This window comes from Pseudophryne corroboree, chromosome 3 (assembly GCF_028390025.1).
Source record: "Pseudophryne corroboree isolate aPseCor3 chromosome 3, aPseCor3.hap2, whole genome shotgun sequence".
NCBI lineage: Eukaryota > Metazoa > Chordata > Amphibia > Anura > Myobatrachidae > Pseudophryne > Pseudophryne corroboree.
Window position 1 is genome coordinate 396,834,594 of NC_086446.1, and position 18,292 is coordinate 396,852,885.

The 18,292-nt window shown below is 45.4% G+C and overlaps 1 protein-coding gene across 2 annotated transcripts in view; it reads right to left on the bottom strand.

Moving 5' to 3' along the window:
- Positions 1-18,292, bottom strand: part of ETV4 (ETS variant transcription factor 4) — a 69,797-nt gene that overhangs the window by 31,600 nt on the left and 19,905 nt on the right. For both annotated transcript variants that reach the window (XM_063960106.1, XM_063960107.1), the window contains exon 5: positions 17,227-17,280. In XM_063960106.1, coding sequence (XP_063816176.1) covers positions 17,227-17,280 — 54 coding nt within the window. The remainder of the gene's footprint in view (positions 1-17,226; positions 17,281-18,292) is intronic.

Sequence of the window (18,292 nt, forward strand, 5' to 3'; positions counted from 1 at the left end):
ACTTTCCATAAGAGGCACACAGCTGACAACCTCTTACGGAAACTGAGGAACATCATCGCAGAATGGCTTACCCAATTGGACTCTCCTGGGGATTTGTGACATCGGACAACGCCACCAATATTGTGCGTGCATTACATCTGGGCAAATTCCAGCACGTCCCATGTTTTGCACATACATTGAATTTGGTGGTGCAGAATTATTTAAAAAACGACAGGGGCGTGCAAGAGATGCTGTCGGTGGCCCGAAGAATTGCGGGCCACTTTCGTCATTCAGCCACCGCGTGCCGAAGACTGGAGCACCACCAAACACTCCTGAACCTGCCCTGCCATCATCTGAAGCAAGAGGTGGTAACGAGGTGGAATTCAACCCTCTATATGCTTCAGAGGATGGAGGAGCAGCAAAAGGCCATTCAAGCCTATACATCTGCCCACGATATAGGCAAAGGAGGGGGAATGCACCTGACTCAAGCGCAGTGGAGAATGATTTCAACGTTGTGCAAGGTTCTGCAACCCTTTGAACTTGCCACACGTGAAGTCAGTTCAGACACTGCCAGCCTGAGTCAGGTCATTCCCCTCATCAGGCTTTTGCAGAAGAAGCTGGAGACATTGAAGGAGGAGCTAAAACAGAGTGATTCCGCTAGGCATGTGGGACTTGTGGATGGAGCCCTTAATTCGCTTAACCAGGATTCACGGGTGGTCAATCTGTTGAAATCAGAGCACTACATTTTGGCCACCGTGCTCGATCCTAGATTTAAAACCTACGTTGTATCTCTCTTTCCGGCAGACACAAGTCTGCAGAGGTTCAAAGACCTGCTGGTGAGAAAATAGTCAAGTCAAGCGGAACGTGACCCGTCAACAGCTCCTCCTTCACATTCTCCCGCAACTGGGGGTGCGAGGAAAAGGCTAAGAATTCCGAGCCCACCCGCTGGCGGTGATGCAGGGCAGTCTGGAGCGAGTGCTGACATCTGGTCCGGACTGAAGGACCTGCCAACGATTACTGACATGTCGTCTACTGTCACTGCATATGATTCTGTCACCATTGAAAGAATGGTGGAGGATTATATGAGTGACAGCATCCAAGTAGGCACGTCAGACAGTCCGTACGTATACTGGCAGGAAAAAGAGGCAATTTGAAGGCCCTTGCACAAACTGGCTTTATTTTACCTAAGTTGCCCCCCCTCCAGTGTGTACTCCGAAAGAGTGTTTAGTGCAGCCGGTCACCTTGTCAGCGATCGGCGTACGAGGTTACTTCCAGAAAATGTGGAGAAGATGATGTTCATCAAAATCAATTATAATCAATTCCTCCGTGGAGACATTCACCAACAATTGCCTCCAGAAAGTACACAGGGACCTGAGATGGTGGATTCCAGTGGGGACGAATTAATAAATCTGTGAGGAGGGGGATGTACACAGTGAAAGGGGTGAGGAATCGGAGGATGATGATGAGGTGGACATCTTGCCTCTGTAGAGCCAGTTTGTGCAAGGAGAGATTGATTGCTTCTTTTTTAGTGGGGGCCCAAACCAACCAGTCATTTCAGTCACAGTCGTGTGGCAGACCCTGTCGCTGAAATGATGGGTTCGTTAAAGTGTGCATGTCCTGTTTATTCCATCTTGCACCTCTTTTTTCTTTCATTTTTCTTTGCATCATGTGCTGTTTGGGGACAATTTTTTTGAAGTGCCATCCTGCCTGACACTGCAGTGCCACTCCTAGATGGGCCAGGTGTTTGTGTCGGCCACTTGTGTCACTTAGCTTAGTCACACAGTGACCTTGGTGCGCCTCTTTTTTTCTTTGCATCATGTGCTGTTTGGGGACAATTTTTTGGAAGTGCCATCCTGTCTGACACTGCAGTGCCACTCCTAGATGGGCCAGGTGTTTGTGTTGGCCACTTGTGTCGCTTAGCTTAGCCATCCAGCGACCTTGGTGCAAATTTTAGGACTAAAAATAATATTGTGAGGTGTGAGGTGTTCAGAATAGACTGAAAATGAGTGGAAATTATGGTTATTGAGGTTAATAATACTATGGGATCAAAATGACCCCCAAATTCTATGATTTAAGCTGTTTTTGAGGGTTTTTTGTAAAAAAACACCCAAATCCAAAACACACCCGAATCCGACAAAAAAATTTCAGGGAGGTTTTGCCAAATCGCGTCCGAATCCAAAACACAGCCGTGGAACCGAATCCAAAACCAAAATACAAAACCCGAAAAAATTCCGGTGCACGTCACTAGTTATATGTAAAAGTAGCATCATAACAAAAGACACAATGCCTAGATTCTAGATCCACCTATAAAATGCTGTGCAAAGCATCTTGCTTAATAATCATTCTGGTTATTGTTAAATCAACAAAAATATTCAGCTGGAAAATATACTCAAAAGCAGCAATTTCTATGTAATTTCTAATTTACAGGAACACTTAGGCCATTTTGTAAATAACCAGGTTTAATACTGAACGCTGTAAAATGCATTTCCCACTTAGCAATGAGGAGTAATTATAAACACTTAAAGGAGTTTGCTATTTATTTGGAAGACCCACCCTACGGCTAATTGTGCAGAGACAGGAGATTTCTAAGGTGCTTTCAGGTAACATATGACAAATGTATTTACCTCAAAGAGCACCAGATTATTCATCAGAGAAGCAAGATTACATAAATATATTGTTAAGAGATTTGCTTCTGCTCTGGGTGCGATTCTATTAGTGGTTTACTTCATTCATATTTTACTTTAGTTATACAGGTGATAAGAAAATAAATAACAATTTAGAATAGTTCCTAAGGACACTGTTGAGCAAACACATCCATTGAAGCTATGCACAATACTGTCTCAGAAGCTCTTGGACTATAAATATTATCTAGTTAAGTTAATAAAAGTAGTACCGGTTACATCTAACATGCAGAAAATTAAGACTTTTATTGTGCAATTGGTCAATACTAAAAGGTAGAAACATTTCAAGGGACAACTGTCAAACCCTGGGACTGTTTCTGAAACAGGGGCCTGTTAACTATGCGGCTAGCATATGACAGGCTTTCCAACTGACTAGGATGGTCTTCCCCCTGGGAAGCGGTTAAAATGCCACCAGTTGGGATCCCGGCGGTCACCATACTAACGCTGGAATCCCGATATGTGGTGAAATTCCGCCGCCGGAATACCAGCAACACAGGCTACTCTCCCTCTGTGGGTGTCCACAACACCCATCGAGGGAGACTATAACCTGTGGCGAGTGCAGCGAGCCACCGTGCCCGCAGTGTGGCGAGCTTCTGGCATTCTGGCGGATGGGATCATGACAGCTGGCATCCTGTCCGCTGGCAATTCGTACGTAATTCCTTCCCACAGTATTCTACTGCAATTTATTTGGTCATTTTTATAATCTGCCTGGTGCCTGAGCTTGCGATCCACTGAAGACAATTTCATCTTCCTATGAGATTAAAGACAGTCTGCTCTATGTAGACAAATCTCTCTCTTCGCATTTCCAAGTAGATCATCAACACTTACACACCTGAAATTACAATATACTGTATATAACAACTTATAATTCAGGGTTAAGTGGTCCATTAATTGACAGTCATATCATTGTAAAAAGGAAGCTCTTTGCATCACAATTTCCCCTGGGATTCATGAGACACAAGAAAAGCCCAGTGAAGCACATTTAAAATAATTAGACACCAGGCAATGACGTATTTATCGGTCCTCCTGTCACTATTCTCCATGAACCTACGCTCAGCTTGTTTGCCATGTCCCAGTACAGTCATGTGATAAGCATCATGGGATGGTGTAACTGTTGCAAGGCTCTCACTTGGGACAGTACTTCCTTCGGGTGCAGATGGTGTTAAGGTTATTATTGCCTTAAAACGGCATTTTGCAAAGTTCTGTCACAGGGAAATTCTGCAAGTGTAAACATAACAGTTCCACAAGAAGATTGCAAACAATGTTACATTAATTAATGAGTCAGGAAAAGTAATTTGGTTTGAATTATTTTGATAAGTGTGCAGTAAAAAATAAAATAGGGAATAATTATGCATAATATTGTTGCGCATAGATTACAGTATATCCAATGCATGCACTGCAAATAAGAATAGGATCGATTTATCTTGTCTTGCAAAATGTGGACAGCAATAAGAAATCGTTTTTTTGGCCAAAGTAAAATTTTCTTGCCGGAACAGCAGCTCCAATAAGAGCCCGTCCTGGAAAACAGTAAATATAAGCTTATGCTATCAATTTACTAAAAGGTTAGGAGCCAACTTGCCTACAGCATCTGAGCCCTGTTTGCAAAAAAAAAAAAAAAAAAAAAAAGGAATTGCATCCTAGTCTACAATAGCTAATACTTTCTGTAGATGCGTTAGCTATCAGGGCTCAGTACATTGGCCTTTGTCACAGTCCCTACAGAAGGCTATGTGGATTGATATTGATATTGCAAATTATATATCTAATAAGCCCTGATACTTAAATGAAGCAGTAACCCTCTGAGAATGGAGGTTGGAGAAGTTACTGCAAAACTACTGTAATAAATAGGTCCCATAGTGAAGTTATATAATAGAAGAAACAGATGATAGTGATATGGGTCCAGCAAATAAAGCAGTTTATAGGCAAACTCCATCTCATACCAAGTAAAACTGCTGCAGAGTGCTTACATTTCCTTAACCTTTAAAACCTATAGCAATGTTGGTAGATGGCATTCAGTCTGCACACATGAAAAGGGATATTTCTCAGTGACTATCCTGATGGGTACATACATACCCTGGAGTTTAGGATGCCCATATACACTGCAGGCAGCAAAAAACTGCCTTTTACAGACAAACCCTCCATCAGTGTTTTCAGGTCACTTACACAAAAAACCCATATTGTAATTAAGTATTTAAGAGCCATTTCTCTATTACAGCATTAATATTTTATAAGCCCTTAAAGAGAATTAACTAAGTAACAAATGCAGATAAAAGAAAATGGTAAATCCATCTGCTAGACTACTTTATCTCTAAGTGCACAATAATCAGCCATACAAGGTGCATTGTGCAAAGCTTACATGGGTGACCTGGTCAAAAGACTTAAAAGGCTCATTAACTTTTTATTTTATAAATAATAGCAAGCATAAGTATACAGATTCTACATTTTCTCCATGATTTTATTTAATTTAACTACCTTGGGCAGAATATTTATCTGCTCCCCTACCTCACCTTGCTGTATGGACCTTGTAGATAATTCAGATCTGATCATAGATGTGCTAAATTTAGCACATAGACGATCATTTACTCTGACATGCGGGTGGGGGACCCAGCACGGGGAGTAGGGCCCCGCATGTCAGGCCCTATCCCCCCCCTCCCCCAACCCGAACAAGTATAAAAGCATCGCACAGTGGCGATAGCTTTTGTACTTGACAAGTAGCTCCCTACCTGCACAGCTCCTTCTCTCTGGCAGGGACCTGTTTGTCACATCAGGGTCACAGCGGCTTTGTATGATGTCACGCAGTCGCCGCGGCCCATTGCCCGGACCGTGCCCCCAAAACAGTGGCCAAACGCCGCCGGCCCGCCCCCTCCCGCCCAGCAAACACCTTCGCCTGTCAATCAGGCAGAGGCGATCGCTGGGCTGAGATGCCGATCACATCTCTGGCATGCACATGCGCACTATGGCGCATGCACGTGCGCAGTTCAGACCTGATAGCCCGCTGTGCAAAAACGCACAGCAGCGATCAGGTCTGAATTAGCCCCCAAGATCTTTGCGATTAGCATGGGGAAGATGGGGTTGGGAACCAACCTTATAAAATGAACAGGAAGGCAGAAGTAGTGTCACCACTAGGACACTGACATCTAATGTCTTGTTCATACTAGTGCCATTTTCATAGCTCAGCATCAGCAGTAAGCAGCATACATACAGCCAGCTCCATAGTGATTGCATTTTACAGTCCGTGTCCACAGTAACCAGTATTTTTGGGGTGTATAATGTCCATTGTCAAGAAAAAAATAAGATTTTACTCACCAGTAAATCTATTTCTCGTAGTCCGTAGTGGATGCTGGGGACTCCGTAAGGACCATGGGGAATAGCGGCTCCACAGGAGACTGGGCACAGCTAAGAAAGATTCAGGACTACCTGGTGTGCACTGGCTCCTCCCACTATGACCCTCCTCCAGACCTCCGTTAGGATACTGTGCCCGGAAGAGCTGACACAATAAGGAAGGATTTTGAATCCCGGGTAAGACTCATACCAGCCACACCAATCACACCGTATAACTCGTGATATTATGCCCAGTTAACAGTATGAACATAACAGAGCCTCTCAACAGATGGCTCAACAATAACCCTTTTAGGTAACAATAACTATATACAAGTATTGCAGACAGTCCGCACTTGGGACGGGCGCCCAGCATCCACTACGGACTACGAGAAATAGATTTACCGGTGAGTAAAATCTTATTTTCTCTGACGTCCTAGTGGATGCTGGGGACTCCGTAAGGACCATGGGGATTATACCAAAGCTCCCAAACGGGCGGGAGAGTGCGGATGACTCTGCAGCACCGAATGAGAGAACTCAAGGTCCTCCTCAGCCAGGGTATCAAATTTGTAGAATTTTGCAAACGTGTTTGCCCCTGACCAAGTAGCTGCTCGGCAAAGTTGTAAAGCCGAGACCCCTCGGGCAGCCGCCCAAGAAGAGCCCACCTTCCTTGTGGAATGGGCTTTTACCGATTTAGGCTGCGGCAGGCCAGCCGCAGAATGCGCAAGCTGAATTGTGCTACAAATCCAGCGAGCAATAGTCTGCTTCGAAGCAGGAGCACCCAGCTTGTTGGGTGCATACAGGATAAATAGCGAGTCAGTCAGTCTGACTCCAGCCGTCCTGGAAACATAAATTTTCAAGGCCCTGACTACGTCCAGTAACTTGGAGTCCTCCAAGTCCCTAGTAGCCGCAGGCACCACGATAGGTTGGTTCAAGTGAAAAGCTGATACCACCTTAGGAAGAAACTGGGGACGAGTCCTCAATTCTGCGCTATCTATATGGAAAATCAAATAGGGGCTTTTACATGATAAAGCCGCCAATTCCGACACACGCCTAGCCGAAGCCAATGCCAAAAGCATGACCACTTTCCACGTGAGATATTTTAAATCCACGGTTTTAAGTGGCTCAAACCAATGTGACTTTAGGAAACCCAACACCACGTTGAGGTCCCACGGTGCCACTGGAGGCACAAAAGGAGGCTGAATATGGAGCACTCCCTTGACAAATGTCTGAACTTCAGGTAGTGAAGCCAGTTCTTTTTGGAAGAAAATCGACAGAGCCAAAATCTGGACCTTAATGGAACCCAGTTTTAGGCCCATAGTCACCCCTGACTGTAGGAAGTGCAGAAATCGACCCAGCTGAAATTCCTCCGTTGGGGCCTTCTTGGCCTCACACCACGCAACATATTTTCGCCATATGCGGTGATAATTGTTTGCGGTTACTTCTTTCCTAGCCTTAATCAGCGTAGGAATGACTTCCTCCGGAATGCCCTTTTCCTTCAGGATCCGGTGTTCAACCGCCATGCCGTCAAACGCAGCCACGGTAAGTCTTGGAACAGACAGGGCCCCTGCAGCAGCAGGTCTTGTCTGAGCGGTAGAGGCCATGGGTCCTCTGAGATCATTTCTTGAAGTTCCGGGTACCAAGCTCTTCTTGGCCAATCCGGAACAATGAGTATAGTTCTTACTCCTCTTCTCCGTATTATCCTCAGTACCTTGAGTATGAGAGGAAGAGGAGGGAACACATAAACCGACCGGTACACCCACGGTGTCACTAGAGCATCCACAGCTATCGCCTGCGGGTCTCTTGACCTGGCGCAATACTTTTGTAGCTTTTTGTTTAGGCGGGACGCCATCATGTCCACCTGTGGCCTTTCCCAACGGTTTACAATCATTTGGAAGACTTCTGGATGAAGTCCCCACTCTCCCGGGTGGAGGTCGTGCCTGCTGAGGAAGTCTGCTTCCCAGTTGTCCACTCCCGGAATGAACACTGCTGACAGTGCTAACACGTGATTTTCCACCCATCTGAGAATCCTTGTGGCTTCTGCCATCGCCGTCCTGCTTCTTGTGCCGCCCTGTCGGTTTACATGGGCGACTGCCGTGATGTTGTCTGACTGGATCAGAACCGGCTGGTTTTGAAGCAGGGGCTTTGCCTGACTTAGGGCATTGTAAATGGCCCTTAGTTCCAGAACATTTATGTGTAGGGAAGTCTCCTGACTTGACCAAAGTCCTTGGAAGTTTCTTCCCCGTGTGACTGCCCCCCAGCCTCGAAGGCTGGCATCCGTGGTCACCAGGACCCAGTCCTGTATGCCGAATCTGCGGCCCTCTTTGAGATGAGCACTCTGCAGCCACCACAGCAGAGACACCCTGGTCCTTGGAGACAGGGTTATCAACCGATGCATTTGAAGATGCGATCCGGACCACTGGTCCAACAGGTCCCACTGAAAAGTTCTGGCATGGAACCTGCCGAATGGAATTGCTTCGTAGGAAGTAACCATTTTTCCCAGGACTCGCGTGCAGTGATGCACCGACACCTGTTTTGGTTTCAGGAGGCCTCTGACTAGAGATGACAGCTCCTTGGCTTTCTCCTCTGGGAGAAACACTTTTTTCTGGACTGTGTCCAGAATCATCCCCAGGAACAGTAGACGTGTCGCAGGAACCAGCTGTGACTTTGAAATATTCAGAATCCAACCGTGCTGGTGTAGCACCTCCTGAGATAGCGCTACGCCAACCAACAACTGCTCTCTGGACCTCGCCTTTATCAGGAGATCGTCCAAGTATGGGATAATTAAAACTCCTTTTTTTCGAAGGAGTATCATCATTTCGGCCATTACCTTGGTAAATACCCTCGGTGCCGTGGACAGGCCGAACGGCAACGTCTGGAATTGGTAATGACAATCCTGTACCACAAATCTGAGGTACTCCTGGTGATGATGGTAAATGTGGACATGCAGGTAAGCATCCTTGATGTCCAGAGATACCATGTAATCCCCCTCTTCCAGGCTTGCAATAACCGCCCTGAGCGATTCCATCTTGAACTTGAATTTTTTTATATATGTGTTCAAGGATTTTAAATTTAAAATGGGTCTCACCGAACTGTCCGGTTTCGGTACCACAAACATTGTGGAATAGTAACCCCGTCCTTGTTGAAGTAGGGGCACCTTGATTATCACCTGCTGGGAATACAGCTTGTGAATTGCCTCTATCACAGCCTCCCTGTCTGAGGGAGTCGTTGGCAAGGCAGATTTGAGGAAACGGCGGGGGGGAAATGTCTCGAATTCCAGCCTGTACCCCTGAGATACCACTTGAAGGATCCAGGGATTTACTTGTGAGCGAGCCCACTGAACTGGCTGTATGCTGCAGCTTTTTCCCCCTACCTCTGCCTCTGGGCAGAAAGGACGCGCCTCTACCCCGCTTGTTCTTTTGGGGACGAAAGGACTGTACCTGATAATACGGTGCTTTCTTTGGTTGTGAGGGGACATGTGGTAAAAATGCTGACTTCTCAGCTGTTGCTGTGGAAACTAGGTCCGAAAGACCATCCCCGAACAACTCCTCACCCTTATAAGGCAAAACTTCCATGTGCCTTTTAGAATCTGCATCACCTGTCCACTGCCAAGTCCATAAACCTCTCCTGGCAGAAATGGACAGTGCACTTATTTTTGATGCCAGCCGGCAAATATCCCTCTGTGCATCTCTCATGTATAAGACAGCGTCTTTAATATGCTCTATGTTTAGCAATATAGTGTCCCTGTCTAGGGTGTCAATGTTTTCCGACAGGGAATCCGACCACGCAGCTGCAGCACTGCACATCCATGCTGAAGCAATAGCTGGTCTCAGTATAATACCAGTGTGCGTATAAATAGCCTTCAGGAGATGCTCCTGCTTTCTATCAGTAGGTTCCTTTAGTGCGGCCGTATCCGGAGACGGTAGTGCCACCTTTTTTGATAAGCGTGTAAGCGCTTTATCCACCCTAGGGGGTGTTTCCCAGCGTGACCTATCCTCTGGCGGGAAAGGGTACGCCATTAGTAACTTTTTAGAAATTACCAATTTTTTTATCGGGGGAAGCCCACGCTACTTCACACACTTCATTTAATTCTTCAGAAGGGTGAAAAACTACTGGTAGTTTTTTCTCCCCAAACATAATACCCTTTTTTGTGGTACCTGGGGTCACATCAGAAATGTGTAAAACATTTTTCATTTCCTCAATCATATAACGAGTGGCCCTATTGGACATTACATTAGTCTCTTCGTCGTCGACACTGGTATCAGTATCCGTGTCGACATCTGTGTCTGCCATCTGAGGTAGCGGGCGTTTTAGAGCCCCTGATGGCCTTTGAGACGTCTGGGCAGGCACGGGCTGAGAAGCCGGCTGCCCCGCATTTGGCATGTCGTCAAATTTTTTATGTAAGGAGTCGACACTTTCGCGTAATTCCTTCCACAAGTCCATCCACTCAGGTGTCTGCCCCGCAGGGGGTGACAACACATTTATAGGCACCTGCTCCTCCTCCACATAAGCCTCCTCATCAAACATGTCGACACAGCCGTACCGACACACCGCACACACACAGGGAATGCTCTGACAGAAGACAGGACCCCACAAAGCCCTTTGGGGAGACAGAGAGAGAGTGTGCCAGCACACACCAGAGCGCTATATAATACAGGGATTAACTAAATTATATCCCCTTATAGCTGCTATATGTATATTGCGCCTAAATTTAGTGCCCCCCCTCTCTTTTTTACCCTTTCTGTAGTGTAGACTGCAGGGGAGAGCCAGGGAGCTTCCTTCCAGCGGAGCTGTGAGGGAGAAATGGCGCCAGTGTGCTGAGGGAGATAGCTCCGCCCCTTTTTCGGCTGACTTTTCTCCCGCTTTTTAATGGATTCTGGCCGGGGTATTTATCACATATATAGCCTCTGGGGCTATATATTGTGATATATTTGCCAGCCAAGGTGTTTTTATTGCTGCTCAGGGCGCCCCTCCCCAGCGCCCTGCACCCTCAGTGACCGGAGTGTGAAGTGTGTATGAGGAGCAATGGCGCACAGCTGCAGTGCTGTGCGCTACCTTGGTGAAGACTGATGTCTTCTGCCGCCGATTTTCCGGACTCTTCTTGCTTCTGGCTCTGTAAGGGGGCCGGCGGCGCGGCTCTGGGACCGAACATCAATGGCCGGTTCCATGCGGTCGATCCCTCTGGAGCTAATGGTGTCCAGTAGCCTAAGAAGCCCAAGCTACCACCAGTTAGTTAGGTTCGCTTCTTCTCCCCTTAGTCCCTCGCTGCAGTGAGTCTGTTGCCAGCAGATCTCACTGTAAAATAAAAAAACTAAAATATACTTTCTCTCTAGGAGCTCAGGAGAGCCCCTAGTGTGCATCCAGCTCAGCCGGGCACAGGATTCTAACTGAGGTCTGGAGGAGGGTCATAGTGGGAGGAGCCAGTGCACACCAGGTAGTCCTGAATCTTTCTTAGCTGTGCCCAGTCTCCTGCGGAGCCGCTATTCCCCATGGTCCTTACGGAGTCCCCAGCATCCACTAGGACGTCAGAGAAATATATAATTGTTTGTACCAAAAGCATTGCTTCTATATCAATAGAATGATATGATCTTGAAGCAATACTGGCAGGCAAGTTATTGATTGGGTTGTGGGCCAGTTTTAATTGATTATATAAAACTTGGTATCACATATTCAGTTAACCAGAGAATTGTGTCTTCTATGCTACATGTAATTCTCTAGACCTGTTTTATGTGTAGAGAAATAAGCGTCAACATTCTGCAAATCATTTTCTGTTAAAGTTCTTGTTTAACAATTTAAAATCATGTTTTTTTAAAATAAAGAATAAGGGGCTATTAAGCAATGTTTTGTATCACTGTAGGTTTTCCGTTTACTCTGTATAAGCTGACTTGTACTTGCTGACCGCGCTAATCTAAAGTAAACAGGTTGTTCTTATTCTAATTGTTTTACAGCAGCCATGAAGTGAGACCTTGCTCCAGATATCTAGAGAATGAAAACAGTATGTGGATGGGGTGGCAAGAGCAAACAGTACCATCTACCACATGCAATGGTCTATACAATGTATAGATCAATACGCAGTTTTAATCAAATGTACACTCAAGAAACTCCTGAATTAAAGGAAGGGGGGGGGCTCAGGACTCATGAGAGAGCAGGCTTCTCACGCAAAGGGGATATCTGGTATGCAAGTTGGTGGCCATGAGCAATGATCATGCAGATCACATCATCAAGCACCACCCACAACAGTGAACACTAAGTTGACAGAGGTGTGATGATGCAATTACCATAATCATACATGGGAGCCATCCACCGTGATCCAAATACCATCAAGTCATAACCACTTCTTTTCCCACCTCCACTTCAAATCTCCCAAACAAGAGGTATAAAAAAATAGGCTTCTCCATCTCACCAGTTAACCAAAACCCATTGAAACCATAATACTGGTTAATCAACAAATTTCTGGATAGCAGTGCTAGGAGTGGCAGTTTCTGTGCCCATTGTATACAAGGGTATGGGTCGTTGGGTCGACCCAACTTGGGTCGACACTCATTAGGTCGACCACTGAAGTTCGACACTGCCCTTAGGTCGACATGTACCAGTCGACAGGTCAAAAGGTCGACATGAGTTTTGTGACTGTTTTTGGTGTCGTTTTCTCCATAAAGTGACGGGTACACAAATTAGTGCACCATGTTCCCTCGCACGGCTCGCTTCACTCGCCATGCTTCGGGCAAGGTGCCTTGCTATGCTCGGCACAGGTCACCGTTCCAATCGTAGTCCAAGTGGATCGTTAAGTATGAAAAAAATCCCAACATTTTTTAAAAATGTGAAAAACTCATGTCGACCTTTAGACCTGTCGACCTAGTACGTGTCGACCTAATGGCCATGTCGACCTAATGAGTGTTGACCCAAGTTGGGTCGACCTAATGACCGTAACCCGTATACAAAGTAGTAAAATGTTGTACCCATCAATTCATAATGAAATCGTATCATTACTGAGGGCCTATGCAGTTAAATAGCACTTTTTTGGTCCAGAAATATAGAATATGTTATAGAGATCAAAATGCACAGAAATCTGGGTCATCAAAACAATGCATTTTTAACATAATGTTTACTGCATTTCAGAAATATATAGGCTATACAGTATATCAAAAACAGATTTATATCTAACTTCCTGTGTTGTAAGCTGTGAACTCTGGAAATGTTAGTGTTAAAAATTAACTTGTTAGGAAAAAGCCATAGTGCAAGTTTTCAGTGAACAGCAGATTCTGAATGCAGTGCCTGAAGGGCCTATTTATCATCGTTGGCCGGAACAACTCAGATTATTAAGTGTCCAACTCATTGCGAGTTGCAGCGGTGGATACACAGTTGCCGGCACAATTCAATATTGCTCCAGTGCTGACACAATTGCTCTGAAAAGCGGCTGTCCCAGTGATCATCACTGCTATAGAAGTAGCAGTGGTACTTACCAGTGCCCATCCAGCACAGTTCCCTCTTCGCAACCCCGGACCTCCTTCCCAGAGGAATGAGCGGGACCCCCGAGAACCAGCACCGTCTGAAGATGACGTTAATTCTCACAAACAAACGCCAAAAACTTTCAGTTTTGGAGTTTGCTAAATATTAGTTTGGTAAATATTGTTAGAGTTTCTGCATGTTAAAGGGCTCTTAAGTGATAATGAATATGCCCCTTATTATTACATTACGGCCCCGATTAATTAAGCCTTTGAGAGTGATAAATTGCACGGTGATAAAGTATCAGCCAATCAGCTTCTAACTGCCCTGTTACATGCTGTGTTTGAAAAATAACATGTTGGTTGGTACTTTATCACTGTTCTATTAATCACTCTCCAAGGCTTGATAAATCTGAGCATAAATCTGTAACTGCTTCCAGAGGGGATGTAGTCAGGTTACCGGGGGTCGGGATCCAGGCGGTCAGCATACCGAACCCCGGGATACCAACCGCTAGAATGCCGGCAGGGGGCCCAGGGCTATTCCCACTCGTGGGTGTCCATGACACTCATAGAGTGGGAATAGAACCTGTGACGAGTGCAGAGAGCCACCGAGCCCGCAGTGTGGCGAGTGCAGCAAGCTCCCCCACCCCCGCCGGCATTCTTGCGGCCAGTATACCGGTGCCGGTATGCAACCTTAACCCCTTCCAGAGCACACAACTTAAGGCCCATATAGACGGGCTCAGCACACATCTCTCCCCCCGCTCAGCACAGCGCGATGTGTGCTGAGCGTGCGGGGGGAGGCGGGGGGTGCTCATTTCACCCAGCGGGTGAAGTGAGTGACCCGCTAGATTGGCCTGCATGCAGGCCAATCTAGCACCAGCGATAGTGATGCGCGGGGCAGCGCATCGCTATCGCTGTAGGGGGTACACACGGAGCGATAATGCTTCAATTCTAAGCAATCTAGTCAGATTGCTTAGAACATAGGTTCTCAAACTCGGTCCTCAGGACCCCACACGGTACATGTTTTGCAGGTCTCCTCACAGAATCACAAGTGAAATAATTAGCTGCACCTGTGGGCCTTTTAAAATGTGTCAGTGAGTAATTAATACACCTGTGCAACTGCTGGGTTACCTGCAAAACATGCACTGTGTTGGGTCCCGAGGACCGAGTTTGAGAACCTCTGGCTTAGAATATCGCTCCGTGAATACCCCCCTTTAGAGATCAGCACTGAAATTAGTAAAAGTCTTAATAAAGTGGGTCAGTTAACAAAGCATATATATTTTTTTTTTTTTTTTTAAACAGCCCATTACATTCATGGTGTGCTACCTAATAAAATCCCTATAATATAGCTTGCAATACAATATAAACTGGCTTAGGCAGCATGTGTTCTGCAGCCAATGTGGAACCACAAATCACAGCATTCACAACAGCTGGGAAGACAGACTGGCTATCTCTGCTATACAGCATCAAACCGTGATAAAGCAGTACTGTAATATCTACTTTTCCGAAAAAAATGGATTTTTAGAGCAAAGATGGGGCAGCAGCTGTTTTGACAAAGATTTAATCCTTTACATGCCAGAGCTTTCAATATAGAAATAACAAACAAAACAGGAAGTTAAGGAGGAGGGGGTGGGGTGGGCAGTCTACTGCAGGCAATTAAAAAAAAAAAAAAAAAAAAGTAGAATGCTGACAGTACAACTGTGGCACTAAGGGGTTAAACTAAGGGCACACAAAGCACTGCGCATTGTTCAGGAACAAGTCTAAGCGTGACACACCCACAGGCCAGACCAGACACTTCCGAAACAGCTCTACACAATCTGTTATGGGAGCAACACACAAACCCTTTGAAAAGACTGCATCCATAACAGAGGGAAAGACATGGGGTGCAGTCAGTGCTTCACACTCCTTTATCATTCAGCTACTCTTACAAAACCCTCTACTATTTATAGAGGCGGCTGCCCCACACCTTACGTTTAACCTCTTCACAGCCAGAGACATAGGGAAAGAAAGGTACAGTATGTGTGGGGCCACTCCTGTTCTTTAAATAACAGAAGCCACGCTACCATTTAAACAATGAAAACATACTGTATGGAAGAGGAAACAACTTCCAGTTTATATAAGGGGAGTCTGAAAAGAGACGGTAGAACAACCTTTTTTCTGTATCAAATCAGCATGGTTAAAAGTCTTGACAGCTGTGCCAAAATAGCCAGCCCTGCAGCTGGTGTCCAGTATCCAGTCAATGCAGTGTCTCAAGTTCTGTAGCCACCATATGAGGAGCGGGAACTCAGAAGTGTGCAAAGACACAGGGCACTAATGACCTCTAATGGAATCACACACACACATTAGTGGAGGCAGCCTAGGTAAAGGGCTGGTCCATCGTGCAAAGAGTTGTTGCACTTAGTGGCTAAGTGGTGTTACAAATCTTCATCAAGCATTAAACATGAATAAGTGCAACTCTCCTAGCCGCCTAAGGACAATTTACTGTTACCTTCTTAGTCTAAAGAAGTCACAAACATATATGCCTCATGGGGAACAGTGGGAATGGTATGTAATGTCATAAAAAAAAAAAATTAATGTAAAAAATATGTGAAATTAACCAAGAAAGGACTATAAAAAGCTTCCCCAGACAAACGTATGATATAAACAAAAAGGAAGAACAATACAAACATACTTAAACATTCTGCATATAACGAATAGCAATCCCCAGTAAAATAATATTTTAAGTGTTACCCATCTATTACCCCCAGTGTAAAAAGTCAGAATGATTTGAACCAATGAGCAGTCTTTTTAAATTAACTAAGAACTAATAAGGTAACAGGTAACACCTTTCCATGTGTATTATCTAAAGGCCAGTACACACGGGAAGAGATGTGTGCTGAGCGATTTATTACAGACCACTCAACACACATCTCTCCCCGGCTCAGCACACTGCGCGATGTGTGCTGAGCGAGGAAGGGGGACGGGCGCTCATCATTATAGATTGTGCCTGCATGCTAGCCAATCTAGCACTGGCGATAGCGACACGCCGGGCTGCGCATCGCTATAGCTGTGGTGCATACACAAGGTGAGATCTGTGCTTTTAAGCACAGATCTCTCTGTGTGTACCCCCCCTAAAGGTGCTACGGGGTCTATTCAGGAAGCAGTGAAAAGAAGTGAGCTTGTGGAGAAGTTGCCTATGGCAACCAATCAGCTGCTCCGTTCAATTGTATAGTATGCAAATTATAAATGTTACTTCAACGCTGATTGGTTGCCATGGGCAACTTCTCCACTGGCTCACTTCTCCACTCTTATCACTGCTTCATGAATAGACCCCTATAGTCTCAGAAATACTGATTGATTAAGCCCACACAATAGCTGCAATGGTGCACATAAGCCAAAGTAGATGTATACTAGACACCTGAACAACCAGGAATTACTAGGATCACAAACTAACAATTCACTTAAAAACACTATTTAGCAGTTTCGGAATAAGTAAAAAAGACACGAGTTAAGCATTGCCCCAGGTGGGACATTATGTAAGATTTGCTTGCCTCAGCCCACCACAAAAGGAAAATACAAACAACAAAATATAGCAAATTGTTTCAAAGACTGCCTGCTGCAACATAACGTTCCACCCATATCAGCAACACACACACTCCCACTATAGCAGACTCATTCCTCTGGCCTTGAAATTATTACTTGGCCATATGATGTGATAACCCCAGCTGCACACAATCTACCGCAGCAGCAATGATTTAGATATTACTTATCATTTGTGGCTTATTTCTCCTCATTGCCATACAATGGAAGAAACTTGAAAGGTTACTTACGGTTCTCAGACTGCAAGTCCTGCAGAAACTGTTCATCGCTGTCTGGCACTTGAGCTAAACAAAGAAGAAAAAAAATATTAAACATAATTGACAAATCAATTAAAAGTGTCTGCAGAGGTTTCATGCAAAAATAGATTAATCCTAACATACCATCGTGTGTTTGCAAAATATGTCTTAATAAATGATCTAGCAACATAATGGAAAATTAATGCAGTTTTCTTTTAATCATTACTTCTTTCGGTACAATACACTAGAATATCAGAATTTTTTTCACGGCACCCCTAGGCCAAAAATTTCTTATTGAGAAATTTAGAAAGAAATATTAAGTAGATCACGTTTATATATCATCCTTAGGGTCAGTTGTGTGGTGAGGGACAAGATTTGCTTCTGTTTTGCCACATATTTTATGACTGGCAGCCACCAGCACTTGTTTTGCCCATTATATTGACCATGAAAAATTTGAATTGGTCCTGGACCACCAACCCAGGGCACCCCTGCAAGTGTCCCGAGGCACCCCAGGGAGCCACGGCACACAGTTTGGGAACCTCTGCACTAGACAATCCTCAAATTGGTGCGTTTTAATTTAGGCTTAAAAACACAACTTTATAGGTTTCCAATGTCACTTTCACAGTGCTGAAAATAGGTAGTTATATTATCACAAAGCAGACCTGATCATTGTCTGTTGTGTAAGCATTGTATAGCTATATAAGTATCATTACTTTATTGCAGGGGTGGGGAACCTCAGGCCCGTGGGACATATAAAGCCCACAAAGCCACTTGATCCGGCCCGGCCAGGCTTACCTAACCGAGGGAGATGCCGGGCGCCCGCTGAGATTTTGTTACCAGCAGGCTCCCGACTCCTTCCCCTCAGCAGCAGCCGGAAGCAGGAGCTCACTCCTTAGCTCCGGCTTCCAGCTCAGGCAGTGTATGTGTGCGGCTGTGCAGCACTATGGAAAGACGTCAAGACTGCTCTCCCATAGTTCCGAGGAGCGGGCGGCCAGGCAAAGGGCAGCGGTCCGGAAGAAGGAGCGGGGCTGGTGAGTATTTTTCTTTTAATGTGTGTGTG